The sequence below is a fragment of the Mastigoproctus giganteus genome, chromosome 9 (genome assembly GCF_048544385.1).
Source record: "Mastigoproctus giganteus isolate SK-2022 chromosome 9, ASM4854438v1, whole genome shotgun sequence".
Taxonomy (NCBI): Eukaryota; Metazoa; Arthropoda; class Arachnida; order Uropygi; family Thelyphonidae; genus Mastigoproctus; species Mastigoproctus giganteus.
Genome location: NC_143583.1, coordinates 10,639,046 through 10,652,116, shown reverse-complemented (window position 1 = coordinate 10,652,116; position 13,071 = coordinate 10,639,046). Strand labels below are relative to the sequence as shown.

At 38.5% G+C, this 13,071-nt stretch overlaps 1 protein-coding gene across 4 annotated transcripts in view; it reads left to right on the top strand.

Moving 5' to 3' along the window:
* The window catches only part of LOC150080048 (uncharacterized), a 477,066-nt gene that overhangs the window by 329,226 nt on the left and 134,769 nt on the right, over positions 1 to 13,071 (top strand). For 3 of the 4 annotated variants that reach the window (XM_090381622.1, XM_090381619.1, XM_090381620.1), the window contains 2 exons: positions 4,298 to 4,408; positions 12,949 to 13,068. In XM_090381622.1, the coding sequence (XP_090237748.1) occupies positions 4,298 to 4,408; positions 12,949 to 13,068 (231 nt within the window). The remainder of the gene's footprint in view (positions 1 to 4,297; positions 4,409 to 12,948; positions 13,069 to 13,071) is intronic. The other variant, XM_090381621.1, reaches the window with a different exon arrangement.

Genomic DNA, 13,071 nt, shown 5'->3' with positions numbered 1-13,071 from the left:
CGTGGGGTATCCGCTGAGAATAAGTAACAACAGTCTTCTCCTTTGGTGAAGCGTTACTTATTCGAAGTAGTGCAATATCATGGCAACTCGTTGTGAAGGTATTCACAATATGATATATAACTTAAATGATACTGCCTTTGCAAAAATTTGCTAATTCAGAGTTTAGCTGTGTACTAATATGTTGCATTTGCACTAACTTATAGTCTATTAGTCTGTGTAATATCTATTGATCAGACTGCATGCAGGAGGTGGGATAAATTCAATTGAGGATGGATGTTTGCAGGATAGATGTGCAGAAATTTATCTTTAGCCAGTGGGTAATTGATTGTTCAAACAAACTTCCATGTGGTTTTGTAAAAGTAGACAGATTGAGTAAATTCAATGAAGAATATTAGGCAAATTATTAGGATGGATGGGTGATAAGGGAATTTTTGTTTTTTTTGCTGATGCCTGTATAGGCAAGCATTGCCACTACTAATACTAATAAGCCATTAGATGAAGCTTCATATTGCATGATGTACATACAAAATATGTTGATGATCTGCAGTAAGCAACTGTGGCCCTGTAAAACAATTTTAGTTTATACTTTATGAAAAAAATGTCAGGTCTACTCTGACTTTAATAATGGATCTTTTAGTTCAGCAAACTGTTTTTAAAAAGAAAATTTTGTAAATTGGCTTTACTTGAAGAAAAAAGAGATCAGTGATTTTAAGTTTTAACATAAATAAAAGATAATTTTAGAATAATAATTTTTTTACATTTTGTAAACTGCAGTAATTGTAGATTTTAGCATATTAAAGGGTTTTTTTCATTCTAGAAACTATTAGATGTTTGGTTAAAAGGGGGAGAGGAAACAAACTGAAAATAGTCCTAAATAAAGATTAAAAACTTTTGTAACAGTTATCAGGTGGTGACAAATGGGCCTGGAGTACTGGGGTCCATAGTTTAATAATTTTCAAATAGATATTTACAGTATACCCAGTATAAAATAAAATATAAGTACAAATTCAGTAGCTTTCGGAACATGTGTCCCTTTATCAACTGACAAATTTGAATACATTACAAGCAAAGTGTGGCACGTTACTCATGCGTCATTGTTGTAGCACGGACGTGTGCTGCCTTACGCCAGTGATCATCCATCAATAAAACGGTTGTCTCTAGGATGGGATGTATACGCATGCCTTTCTGGCGATTTAATGCCTTAGGGTTGTTTATTATGTTTAGTGACTCTAGCCATAGGCGGTGGCGAAAGTGTCGCGCATGGTCCACTATCTCAAAGTCGCGCTTGGGGTCAAGATCGTGGTTGGTAGCCCAAAAATGTTCTGCAAGCGCGGACTGGTCAGTTTCGGCAAGCCGGATTGCTCTGTCGTGTTCCGTGAGGCGATCCTGGAGACGTCTCGATGTCTCACCTACGTAGCAACTGTTACAGGCCCTACAGGTGATACGGTACACTACATTGCTGCGTAAGACAGGTGTGACAGGGGTCTTCACACTGGAGACAAGTGAACGTAGGTTCCTACCTGGTAATTGCACACATTTGATGTTGTAACTTCTCAGGACCTTCGAGATACGTCCTGACACTCCTGGATGGTACGGAATGTAGGCGGATGATATGCCGACTTGCTTCGGAGGTCTTGGGTTGGAAGTAAGTTCTTGTGCCTGTAACAAGCATCTGTTTAGTACATGGGATGGATAACCGCATCTGGTTAGGTCCGCCTTCACACGGGAGATCTCGTTACGTCTAATTGTGTCGGTGCTGGAATGGCTCCAGGCCCTGGAGAACAGGGTGTGGGCAGTGCTATTGAGATGGCTTGGAGCGTGGCCGGACCCGTAGTTGGTGAATTGACCGCACCACATGGGTTTGCGGTATAATGTGGTGCGGTCAATTCACCAACTACAGGTCCGGCCACGCTCCAAGCCATCTCAATAGCACTGCCCGCACCCTGTTCTCCAGGGCCTGGAGCCATTCCAGCACCGACACAATTAGACGTAACGAGATCTCCCGTGTGAAGGCGGACCTAACCAGATGCGGTTATCCATCCCATGTACTAAACAGATGCTTGTTACAGGCACAAGAACTTACTTCCAACCCAAGACCTCCGAAGCAAGTCGGCATATCATCCGCCTACATTCCGTACCATCCAGGAGTGTCAGGACGTATCTCGAAGATCCTGAGAAGTTACAACATCAAATGTGTGCAATTACCAGGTAGGAACCTACGTTCACTGTTCTCCAGTGTGAAGACCCCTGTCACACCTGTCTTACGCAGCAATGTAGTGTACCGTATCACCTGTAGGGCCTGTAACAGTTGCTACGTAGGTGAGACATCGAGACGTCTCCAGGATCGCCTCACGGAACACGACAGAGCAATCCGGCTTGCCGAAACTGACCAGTCCGCGCTTGCAGAACATTTTTGGGCTACCAACCACGATCTTGACCCCAAGCGCGACTTTGAGATAGTGGACCACGCGCGACACTTTCGCCACCGCCTATGGCTAGAGTCACTAAACATAATAAACAACCCTAAGGCATTAAATCGCCAGAAAGGCATGCGTATACATCCCATCCTAGAGACAACCGTTTTATTGATGGATGATCACTGGCGTAAGGCAGCACACGTCTGTGCTACAACAATGACGCATGAGTACCGTGCCACACTTTGCTTGTAATATATTCAAATTTGTCAGTTGATAAAGGGACACGTGTTCCGAAAGCTACTGAATTTGTACTTATATTTTATTTTATACTGGATATACTGTAAATATCTATTTGAAAATTATTAAGTTATCAGGTGATTGGGGAACCTTTTGCCTTGGAACCAATCAGGAGTTACTTATATTATGTTTAACCAGGCCCAGGCAAACTATGGCCCACGGGCCGCATGTGGCCCACTGCACATTTTTTGTGCGGCCCGCGAGCTTTAATGGTATTTTCGAAAAAGTTTACTTATTTTATGCCTTTTGCGACGCCTTTTTGAAAAATAAATTTGTGTATGTAATACATTATAGAATTTGTCGACTTGTAAATTGTTTTATCATCTCTGTATTGTTCAAATTGAGATAGAATTTGAAATTGTGCGCGAACCGGAGCGAGCCAACGGGCGCTTTTATAACGGTATAATTTGAAAAATGTTTAACAGTAATAGAGTTGAAAAATGCTTAACAAGATATAATTTACAATGGAACAAAATGGTCAGCGTAACAACTGACGGAGCAGCAAGTTCGACAGGTAAAAATGTTGGAGCATTAAAGAAAATTAAGGATAAAATTTGTGAAAATTATCCTGATTATAATTTAATTACAGTTCATTGTAATTAAATTATTATACATCGACAAGTATTATGTAAAAATGTGTTAAACGTTGAACGTCACATCTTGTATTATTAAACTAGTAAATTTAATACGATCGAGGGGCCTGAAACACAGACAATTCATTCAAGATATTGAATTCGTGTACACAGATATTCCTTATCATAGCCAAATTCGATGGCTTAGCTTAGGAAAAGTTCTTCGGCGAGTATAGGATCCTAAAGATGACATCGTTCTATTTTTAAAACTGAAAAATATTATGAACTTTCTCCCGAAGTAACTGATAATAACTGGATTTGTGATTTTGCGTTTACCCTGAACATCGTGACACACTTAAATACTTTCAACATCGTGTTACAAGGGAAAAATTTATACGCCCGTGATATGGTAAAAAGTTTGAATGGATTTCAATTAAAACTCCAGTTGTTCCTTCGATATTTATAGACTAACAAGGTAGACCACTTTCCAACCATGAAGTTGCTGAAGATTCCAGAAAGTAAATTTGAAAAATATTGTGAAATTATCAACACTGAATGAAGACTTTTCATGAAGATTTGGCGACTTCCGAAAAATTGAGACAAGTTTGGCAATAGTGCGCGACCCATTTTCAATAGAAATAGATAGTGCACCAAGCAGTGGCGGATTTCTGCACAGGCATGCGCCTGGGGCCTCTTAAATCAAGGGGGCCTCAAATCTCAGGTCTTAAAAAAAAAAATAAAAATAAATTTGTTTCATTTTAAATTTTTACACTCATCTTTATTACCGTTACTTACCCACTGGTTCTTACCCTCATGTGATGTCATTCAAATCACATCACAGATTTTAAGGTCTTTCATTCTTTCACCATTCATTTACTTACCTCTTCACCATTTTAAATTTTTAATGTTTTTCTTTTTTGTATTTTAAAGTTTCATGTTTTAAAAAAATAATTTATTATTATTGTGCTTAGAGCCAGTCATCCAAGAAATACAAATACTTATCATGTTTAGGTAAAACTTCAGGAACTGATACAGCAACAGAAATCTATAAACTATCAAATGGAACAAGAAAGGAGAAACTGTGACCAACAAATACAAAACATATCAAAACAGTTGCATAAGGTATTATTGGTTTTCTGTTTGTTTAAAATAAAGTGTAGAGTTGATTAAAAATATTGATCAGAGTATTATGAAATGGTATAGGTTATTAATATATGTTTAATTAGTGACACTTGAAATGATATGACTACAATAAATTTAATTAATTTTTTGTGTTCAGATTTTTCCTATTTATTTATATTGAATTAACAGTTTAATTTTTATTTGTACATTTAATTTGATGGAAGTTTTCTATTTTAATTAGAAAAATATTTGCAAAATATTCTCATGACACCAAAGTGCTTTTTCACCACCTTTCTCTCAGGTTTCTTATTTATGGTTCTTAGCCTTTATTTTTCCCATTGAAATAATATATTCATTTAGATAAGTGTATGTAGTAGTATTTTTCAGAAGTATTTAGGAAAATATTTCTGTAATTGATATTCCATTTTAAAATATTGTGTTCTTTTTTTTCCCTTCTGTTTTATTCCAGTCATTCTATGTTCTTTTTGTATATATAGAGCCTTGTCAATCAATTCGGCCCTGGAGGGATTGTGTAAGGCTCAAGGGGTAGAATTTTTTTCAGCCTGGACTGTACTTGTTAACAGGAGAGATTGCTTCTACAGGGATGGGATACACTTAAATAGAAAGGGTGCAAGAATTTTTGCTGATGCTATCGAGGCAGAGTTAGGTGGGTCGGAAAACTGCTAGTTGGGGGGGATACAAGGACTAATAGATTGACAGTAGCCACTGGCAGAGGTGGAAGTGATTCTTGCACTGCTTCTATTGAAATGAGCAGAAGCCTGAAAAACAAGATGCAGGATATTTCAGAGACTGCTGGGAGTCATTGCGGTACAAGTAAACACATTGGTTGTGTTAGGTTAGCCAAGAATAGAAACAGGTGCATGTATACCTGCGTGTACACCAATGCTGGGAGTTTGGTAAATAAATTTGATGAATTTGAGGTATTGCTCAAAATATCAAAGGCAGATATTGTTGGGATATCAGAGACGTGGTGTCACACAGATATAAGGAATGCGGAACTGGAATTTGGGGAATACAATGTGTATAGAAAGGATAGACAGGACAGGAGGGGAGGAGGGGGTTATGCTATTAGTTAAGAAACACATAAAAACCAAGGAAGTGAAGCCAGTCGACATCGATGGACAGGGCAGTGTCGAGTCAGTTTGGTGTGACATAAGCATAGGGAAATCAATTGAGAGTAGGAGTGTGCTATAGGCCTAATGACTCTAATGAGTATAATAAGATATTGTACAGGGAAATAGTGGGCCAGTAAATCAGAGAGTCTTATAATCGGGGATTTTAATTTCCCAGATATTGACTGGAATTTGTGGGTTGGTCACTCGCACACTAGCAAGGCTTCTGTGGATATATTGGATGATTGTTTTCTACATCAGCATGTTCGTGAGGCAACAAGAGGGAGCAATACTCTTGATCTGATTATCAGTAGTGATTCTTCATGCATTAAGAATCTGCAGATAAATGAACCATTAGGTGGCAGTGATCACAGTGTGTTGAAGTGGGATTTACTCAAGGAGGTAACTACCATCAGAGGTAAAGGGAAGGGTTTTTGTTTTCGTAAAGGCGACTATGATGGTCTGAGACAGTATTTAAATTCTATACAGTGGGACCAACTGATGATGTTACCAACAGCAAACTCAAAATGGGAAGCATTCAAGGAACTAATCTTGGAGGCTACCAGGCTTTACATACCAACTAAGAAATATTGTTCAAGGTTTAGGCCTAAATGGTTGTCAGATGAACTAATGAGACATGTGGCAGAGAAGAAAAATGCATGGGATACATACAAATTAATGGGTGACATGGAAGCCTATGATAGATATAAGTTGGTCTGTAACCAAGTCACAAAGGAGATTAGGCAGGCAAAGGCAGACTACGAAAAATCCTTGGCAAAGGATGCAAAGAAAAACAGAAAAGAGTTCTTTACCTATTTAAACTCAAGAAGAAAAGGGATGAATCAGATTGGTCCACTGGATATTGATGGTTCAACAGTTGAGGATCCTGCTCAGGTGGCTAACAATCTAAACGAGTATTTTGCGTTTACATTCACGCATGAGGAGTTATTCAGGAAGGAGAATAATGTAGGTAAAGTAAACATTGGCAGTGAGCTGGATGATTTTGTAATAACTGAGAGGAAAGTGGAGGAGAGATTGTTGAGGATAAACATAAAAAAAGGCACCTGGGGTGGATGGGATCTATCCAGTTATATTAAAGGAGGCAGCAAAGGAAGTAAGCAAACCCCTAGCCATAATTATGAGAGCTTCTTTGGACTCAGGGGAGGTACCCATAGACTGGAGATGTGCAAATGTAACCCCAATTCACAAAGGAGAATCAAAGGCTGACACAAGTAATTATAGACCTGTTAGTTTAACTTCTGTTCCAGGTAAATTAATGGAGACACTGGTTAAAGAAGCACTGCAGGATCATCTAGACGAGAATTCAGTTATAGCTCAGATGCAGCACGGTTTTGTTAAGGGCAGGTCTTGGCTAACCAATTTGATTGGATACTATGATGTAGTCACAAATGAACTGGATGCAGGGAATAACTTTGATATTATATATTTGGATCTTAGAAAGGCTTTTGATACTGTTGCGCATGGAAGACTGCTGCACAAATTGGAGCAGTATGGCATTGGAGGCAAATTGCTGCTATGGATAAAGGGGTGGTTGAGTGGCAGAAGGCAGAGTGGTAATCAATGGACACTGCTCAACGTGGACTAATGTTATTAGTGAAGTACCTCAGGGTTCAGTGTTGGGTCCATTGTTGTTTTCTGTATTTATAAATGATATAGATGATGGTATATCAAGCTTAATGTCCAAGTTTGCAGACGATACAAAGGTTGGCAGGGTTGTTAAGGACACTACTGATGCTATGCTGCCGCAACAGGATCTGGAAAGGTTGAGCAGATGGGCTGAGAGGTGGCAAATGAAGTTTAACATTGACAAATGTAAAGTACTACACATGGGAAACAGCAACCCTAGAGCAACGTATCAACTCTGTGGTACTACACTGACAGTGGTAGAGAATGAAAGGGACTTGGGGGTGGTTGTGCAGGCAGATATGAAGTTCTCTGAGCAGTGCAGATGGGCTGCAAGAGTAGCTCATGGAGTATTGTCAATGATATACAGGAATTTTTCCAGCAGGGATAAGGAGGTGATTATTCCCTTGTATAAGGCAATGGTCAGGCCACACCTAGAGTACTGTATACAGGTCTGGAGGCCTCATTTCAAGAAGGACGTAGAGCTGCTGGAACGAGTACAGAGAAGGGCAACAAGATTAGTGAATGGAACAAAGGGGTGCTCTTACGAAGAAAGGCTTAAGTTTTGCAAATTAGTGTCTGGAGACTTAGGCACCAGCGAGGTGATATGATAGAGGTGTATAAAGCCTTGAATGGTTTGAGCATGCTCAATGCTGATGGGATTCTTCCTCTAGCTCAGAATAATCACCTGTGAGGGCATAAATTCAAATTGAGGAAAGACAGATGTAGGATAGACGTGCGGAAATTTGCCTTTGCCAGCGGGTGGTTGGTTGGTGGAACAGACTTCCATCCCTTGTAGTGGAGGTTGATAGCCTAAATAAGTTTAAGGCTCAGCTGGACAGGTATTTTGAACGAACAGAGGGATGAAGTGGGTTTTTTTTTTTTGGCTGATGCTGCATAAGCTTGCTTTCTTGCATCAGATACCTCTACTAATGCTATTAGTTGGGTTCGAAAATTGCTAGGGAGGATACATAGACTAATAGTTTAAATGCAGCCAAAAAACATAAATGAATTTGATTCTTCTGTTGGAATATACAGTAGCCTGAAAAGCAGTGTGTGGGGTTATAAGTCCTCATTGTCCTCATGGGACAAGCAAATATATGGATTTTGTTGGATTTACTGAGAACAAATATATTTGTGTTTGTATAGATTTTATGAATTTTAACTATTGGCCATGTGGTACCAATTAGACAGATGACCCAGAAAGAATTTGAATATGGTGGGCAAAATATGTAGAAAGAACAGGAGGTTTTTGGTTAATTGGTTATCTGGTCGACATGGGTTTCTAGTGTATTAATGAGTTGATTTGGTGTGGCATAAGTGCTGAGGAAACAAAAGGAGAGTAGGAATTTGTTATAGGCCAAATAACTTTGATCAGTATAATGAAAGTGTTGGAAAGGCAAAGAAGAAAGTCTTGAATTGCAGGTCATAGTTTAGGAGATTGTTTCAGTTGATATAAGCTGTGATGGCACAGGTATGTTTTTGCATAAAATCAACTGATAACATTATTGGAAACAGTGTTACTAGTTGAAGTTAGCAATTGTATAGCATAGTGTCCTTTGGGACATGCAGAATTGGTTTAAAAAGTTCTGGAACAAAAGCAGTACAGAAACATCATTATAGGTGGGCCGATGTCTGTTCGATCATGAGAAGACATGTACACCTCTCCACAAACACATGTAATACCAAAATTATTTATTTGGCATTAAATTACTAGGTATGACAGTTCCTGGAGAAAGTACTGCATCGCAAGTTTCACAGTGGGAGAAAAGGAACATGAATTTTTGCCAGTGGGGAATCAGCAACAGAAACATTGCAGATGGTTCAGGTAGTTTACAGCAGACAAAGAATAAGTAGTAACACTGAAAGAAATTTTGGATCATGTCTTGTTATGGGCATGAAAGTAAGTTTACTTTATAGATTTTGGGGATGCTAAGCAAGTAATGCTTAACACAGAAATAGTGCTTAAAATGGCAGATTGGCTCTTGTTTTCCAAAAACAAAAAAGAAAGTTTTTTGTATTTATACAAGGTATTTTTTATTTGAGACCTTGTTCCATTGCTGTGATGTCTTGATGGAAGTGCTCTCCATGTTCGTTGCTGATGGCATCACAGTTTGGCGGGAAGAAATCCAGGTGTGAAGTGCAAGAAATGCACTTCAATGATAAGTTGCACCCCAGTTTTTCATAAGAAGTAATGAGTTCTTCGCCACAAGCTGCCTGTAGTTGCCAGCTTTAACATTTCCTATAAAACCAGGTGAAACATTTCGAAAGGCTTTCCATGCTGATTTCTCACTATCATTAAGGACATATTCGAACTGTTTGTCTTTGAAAAGTTGCTTTATTTGTGACTTAATGAAAACGCCTGCCTTAATCTTCTCTATACTAAATTTTGGGAATTTCTCTTGCAAGTATGTGAATGCAGGACAGTTCACTTCCAAAACCTTCACGAAATTTTCCATGGGCCCCAGTTTGATATGGAGTGGTGGAAGCAAAACTTTATTTGGATCTACAAGAAGTTCAAATGCTACATTCTCCATTCCAGGTGTTAATGATTTTCGTCGAGGCCAACTCCTCTTTTCATATCCTTGGGATGACTATTCCACTCACAGAGAAAGCAATGATACTTAGTGGAACTCTTTTTGTAGTCCTAATAAAATGGCGATTACCTTTAAATCACCATATATATCTGACACTCATACTTCCTCTCATGCATTCTGAGGAATGTATGAGTATTTACAGGGCATATTAATCTTACACTGCACAAATACTGTGCAAAAAGTAGGAATTCCACAGAGAACAACCATTAACTGGGAACAGAGCACCCAGTACCTAGCCATATTCGAAAATTACTGCAATGCATTTGAAGTGACGACAACTTATCATGTGATGCAAAGAGAAGCGACAGTTGCTGATCACATGATAAGAGTATGGTCGTACTGAAACTGCGGTGTTGCCATGCATTTTGCCAAGAGCCGTAGTTGATAATGTAGAGTAACTTGCCAATATGAGATCCCAACTGTAATTCGAAATCCAGAGCCAATCTACAAATTTTAATGTGATTTTCATGTTCAGCAGCATAAAATTAGTGACCCATTACACTGGTTGTGTTGACCAGTGTAATGGCTCACAGTGTACTAATGGGAATTCACTTAAAGACAACTACTGTCAAGGATAAAGGGAAAGGCTTTTCCTTTCATAAGGGTGATTTTGGTGGTTGCAGACCTTTTTAAATTCTATACAATGGGCATGATATTACCAACAGAAAATTCTAAATGGATGCATTCAGGGAAGTAATCATAAAAGCTACTAGGCTTTTCATTCCAACAAAGAAATACTATTCAAGGCTTAGAACTAAATGGATGTCAGATGAACCGTTGAGGAAATTGCATGGGATGCATATAAATTATCATGTGATTCAGAAGCCTATGATAGATAGATATATATATTAGTCTGTAATCAACTCACAAAGGAGGTTAAGCAAGGCATGTTGCAAAAAGTCTAGCAAACAATGCAAAGAAAAGCAGCAAAGACTTCTGTGCTTATATTATCAGTAGAAGGAAGGAATTGAATCACATTGGGCTATTTGATGTCAGTGGGTTAACTATTGATTACCTTGCTCAGGTTGTTGACAAATTAAATAGGTATTTAGCATCTACATTCACATATGAAGAATTCTTTGGAGGAAGCAATGCCAGAATCTAATGGGGAGCTAAATGACTTTGTAATAACTTAAACAAAAGTGGAAGAAGAATTGTTGAAGATGGACGTAAAAAGGCACTTGTGGTGGTTGGGATCTATCCAATCATATTAAGAGAGGCAGCAATGGAGGTAAGCAAGCCTTCATCCATAATTTTGAGAGTATCTTTCGATTCAGAGGAGCTCCCTGTGGACTGGAGATGTGCAAATATATCCTGAATTCATAAAGGGGCATAAAAATGGTGATATTTATAATTACAGATGTGTTAACTTAACATCTATTCCAAGGAAAATAATAGAGTTACTGGTTAAAGAATTAAGGCAGCACTATCTGGACAAGAATTCAATTATACTGCAGTCACAGCATGGATTTGTTAAGAGGCAGTCTTGTCTAACCAATCTGACAGATTACTGTGGTACAGTGACCAAGACTGGATGCAAAAAATAATTAAAAAATCATATATTAGAATTTCAGGAAGACTTTTGATACTAATGCACATAAAGGATTTCTATATAAACTGGAGATGTGTGGCATTAAGGGCAAGTTACTACTGTGGATAAAGCGATGGTTAAGTAGAAGGTTTTTTTTTTTTTTTTTTCTGAAAAAAAAAAAAAAAAAATATTGTTGTGTTGTTTAGTTGTTATCCTGGATCAGTGAGTCAGAATGACGTCTTGTAGTTCAGAAACAGATCAAGGCACTAGTGTGGACTGGCAGATGCTGTGTACTAATGCATCTCACAAATATTTCACGGGATTTATGCCAGGGGAGCACACGAAATGCTTGGACACGATCCTTGAACTATTCTTGCATAGTTTGCAAGCCTTGTGACATGGGGTGTTGTCTTGTTGAAAGAGTCCAGTACCATCTGGATACATAGTCGTAACATAGGACAAAACTTGGTTCAAAACAGTACTGTTAGGATCTGGCAGCAAGAGTGTGTTCAGTGAGGATGAGGAGATCCAGTGATCTCCATGAAAACATCCTCAAACCATGTTACCACTGCTTGCTGCATGTTCAGGCAGTCTGGTTACAGCTGTTCACTTGCTTGCTATTGAATATAAACCTGTCGATCAGCATGATGGAGCTGTAACTTGATTCATCAGACCAAGTGACTTGTTTCCAGTCATCCAATATCCAGGAACTTTGCTCCCGTTCCCACTGCAGGCAGAGGTGTCAATGATGGTAAGTCAACATGAGTACACGAACAGGTCATATACTCCATAATCCTATTCACAACAGCACACCATCCACTGGGTGGTGTGCTCAGAGACATTTCTCTGTGCACTCCGGTTGTAGTGTGCTGTTAACTGAGGGATTGTGAGCTGGACAGTACATGCCAACCACCATTCACCTCGATTGTAAACTAGTAGTGGTCTCCTCATCTGGAGATGTTGGACGGTTGTGTGCTCTTCTTCAACACATTTCCGCCACACCTTTACTACAGCAGTCCTCGAACAAGAGGACACTGTCTGTAGTTTCTAAGATGTTGGCCTCTGACTTCCTAGCACCACAGATCATTCCCTATTCAAACTGTCAGTTCTTTCCCTTTCCTTATTCAAAAGTCTTACTGACTACATTCACTGCTAAACTGACACTACCTGCTGTCACTGTATGTGCAGCACTGATCAGTGACATCACTTGTAGGTGCCATGGGATGCTTCTTCTCATGGAGAGAGTTATAATGTTTTGGCTCATGAGGTTCTCTATAAATACAGAATGTAACTTTCTTAAATAAATAAATCAGTCAACACTTTATCACTTATGTTAGTGTCTCTTGTTATTTTTATAATTGCTTTTTTTCTTTCTAAGATTCTTGTTGCCACAGCAGCTCTGTAATCATTTTGAATGGACCCATATTTTACATAATTTTTTACTTAAAATTTCCATAGAAATCAGCTCCCAGAGTTGTGCCATATATTCATGAATCACCCTATTTATACAACGAATAAAAATTTTGTTATTTATATAAATTTTTTTGTGAAAATTACTTAGTTCAAAATTTTGTCTTTTGGTAGTTATTATACTGGAAATATAGTAAAATATTTATCTTTTTATACTCAATTCAGGAAATGGGAAAATTGGAAACAACAGAAAATCAACTGAGAGAAAAGTGCCCTATTGCTTTAAAGAAAACTCCAGAAAGTAGTCCAGAGAGTAGCCCACAGTCTTCTGATGCTGAAATTGTGGTA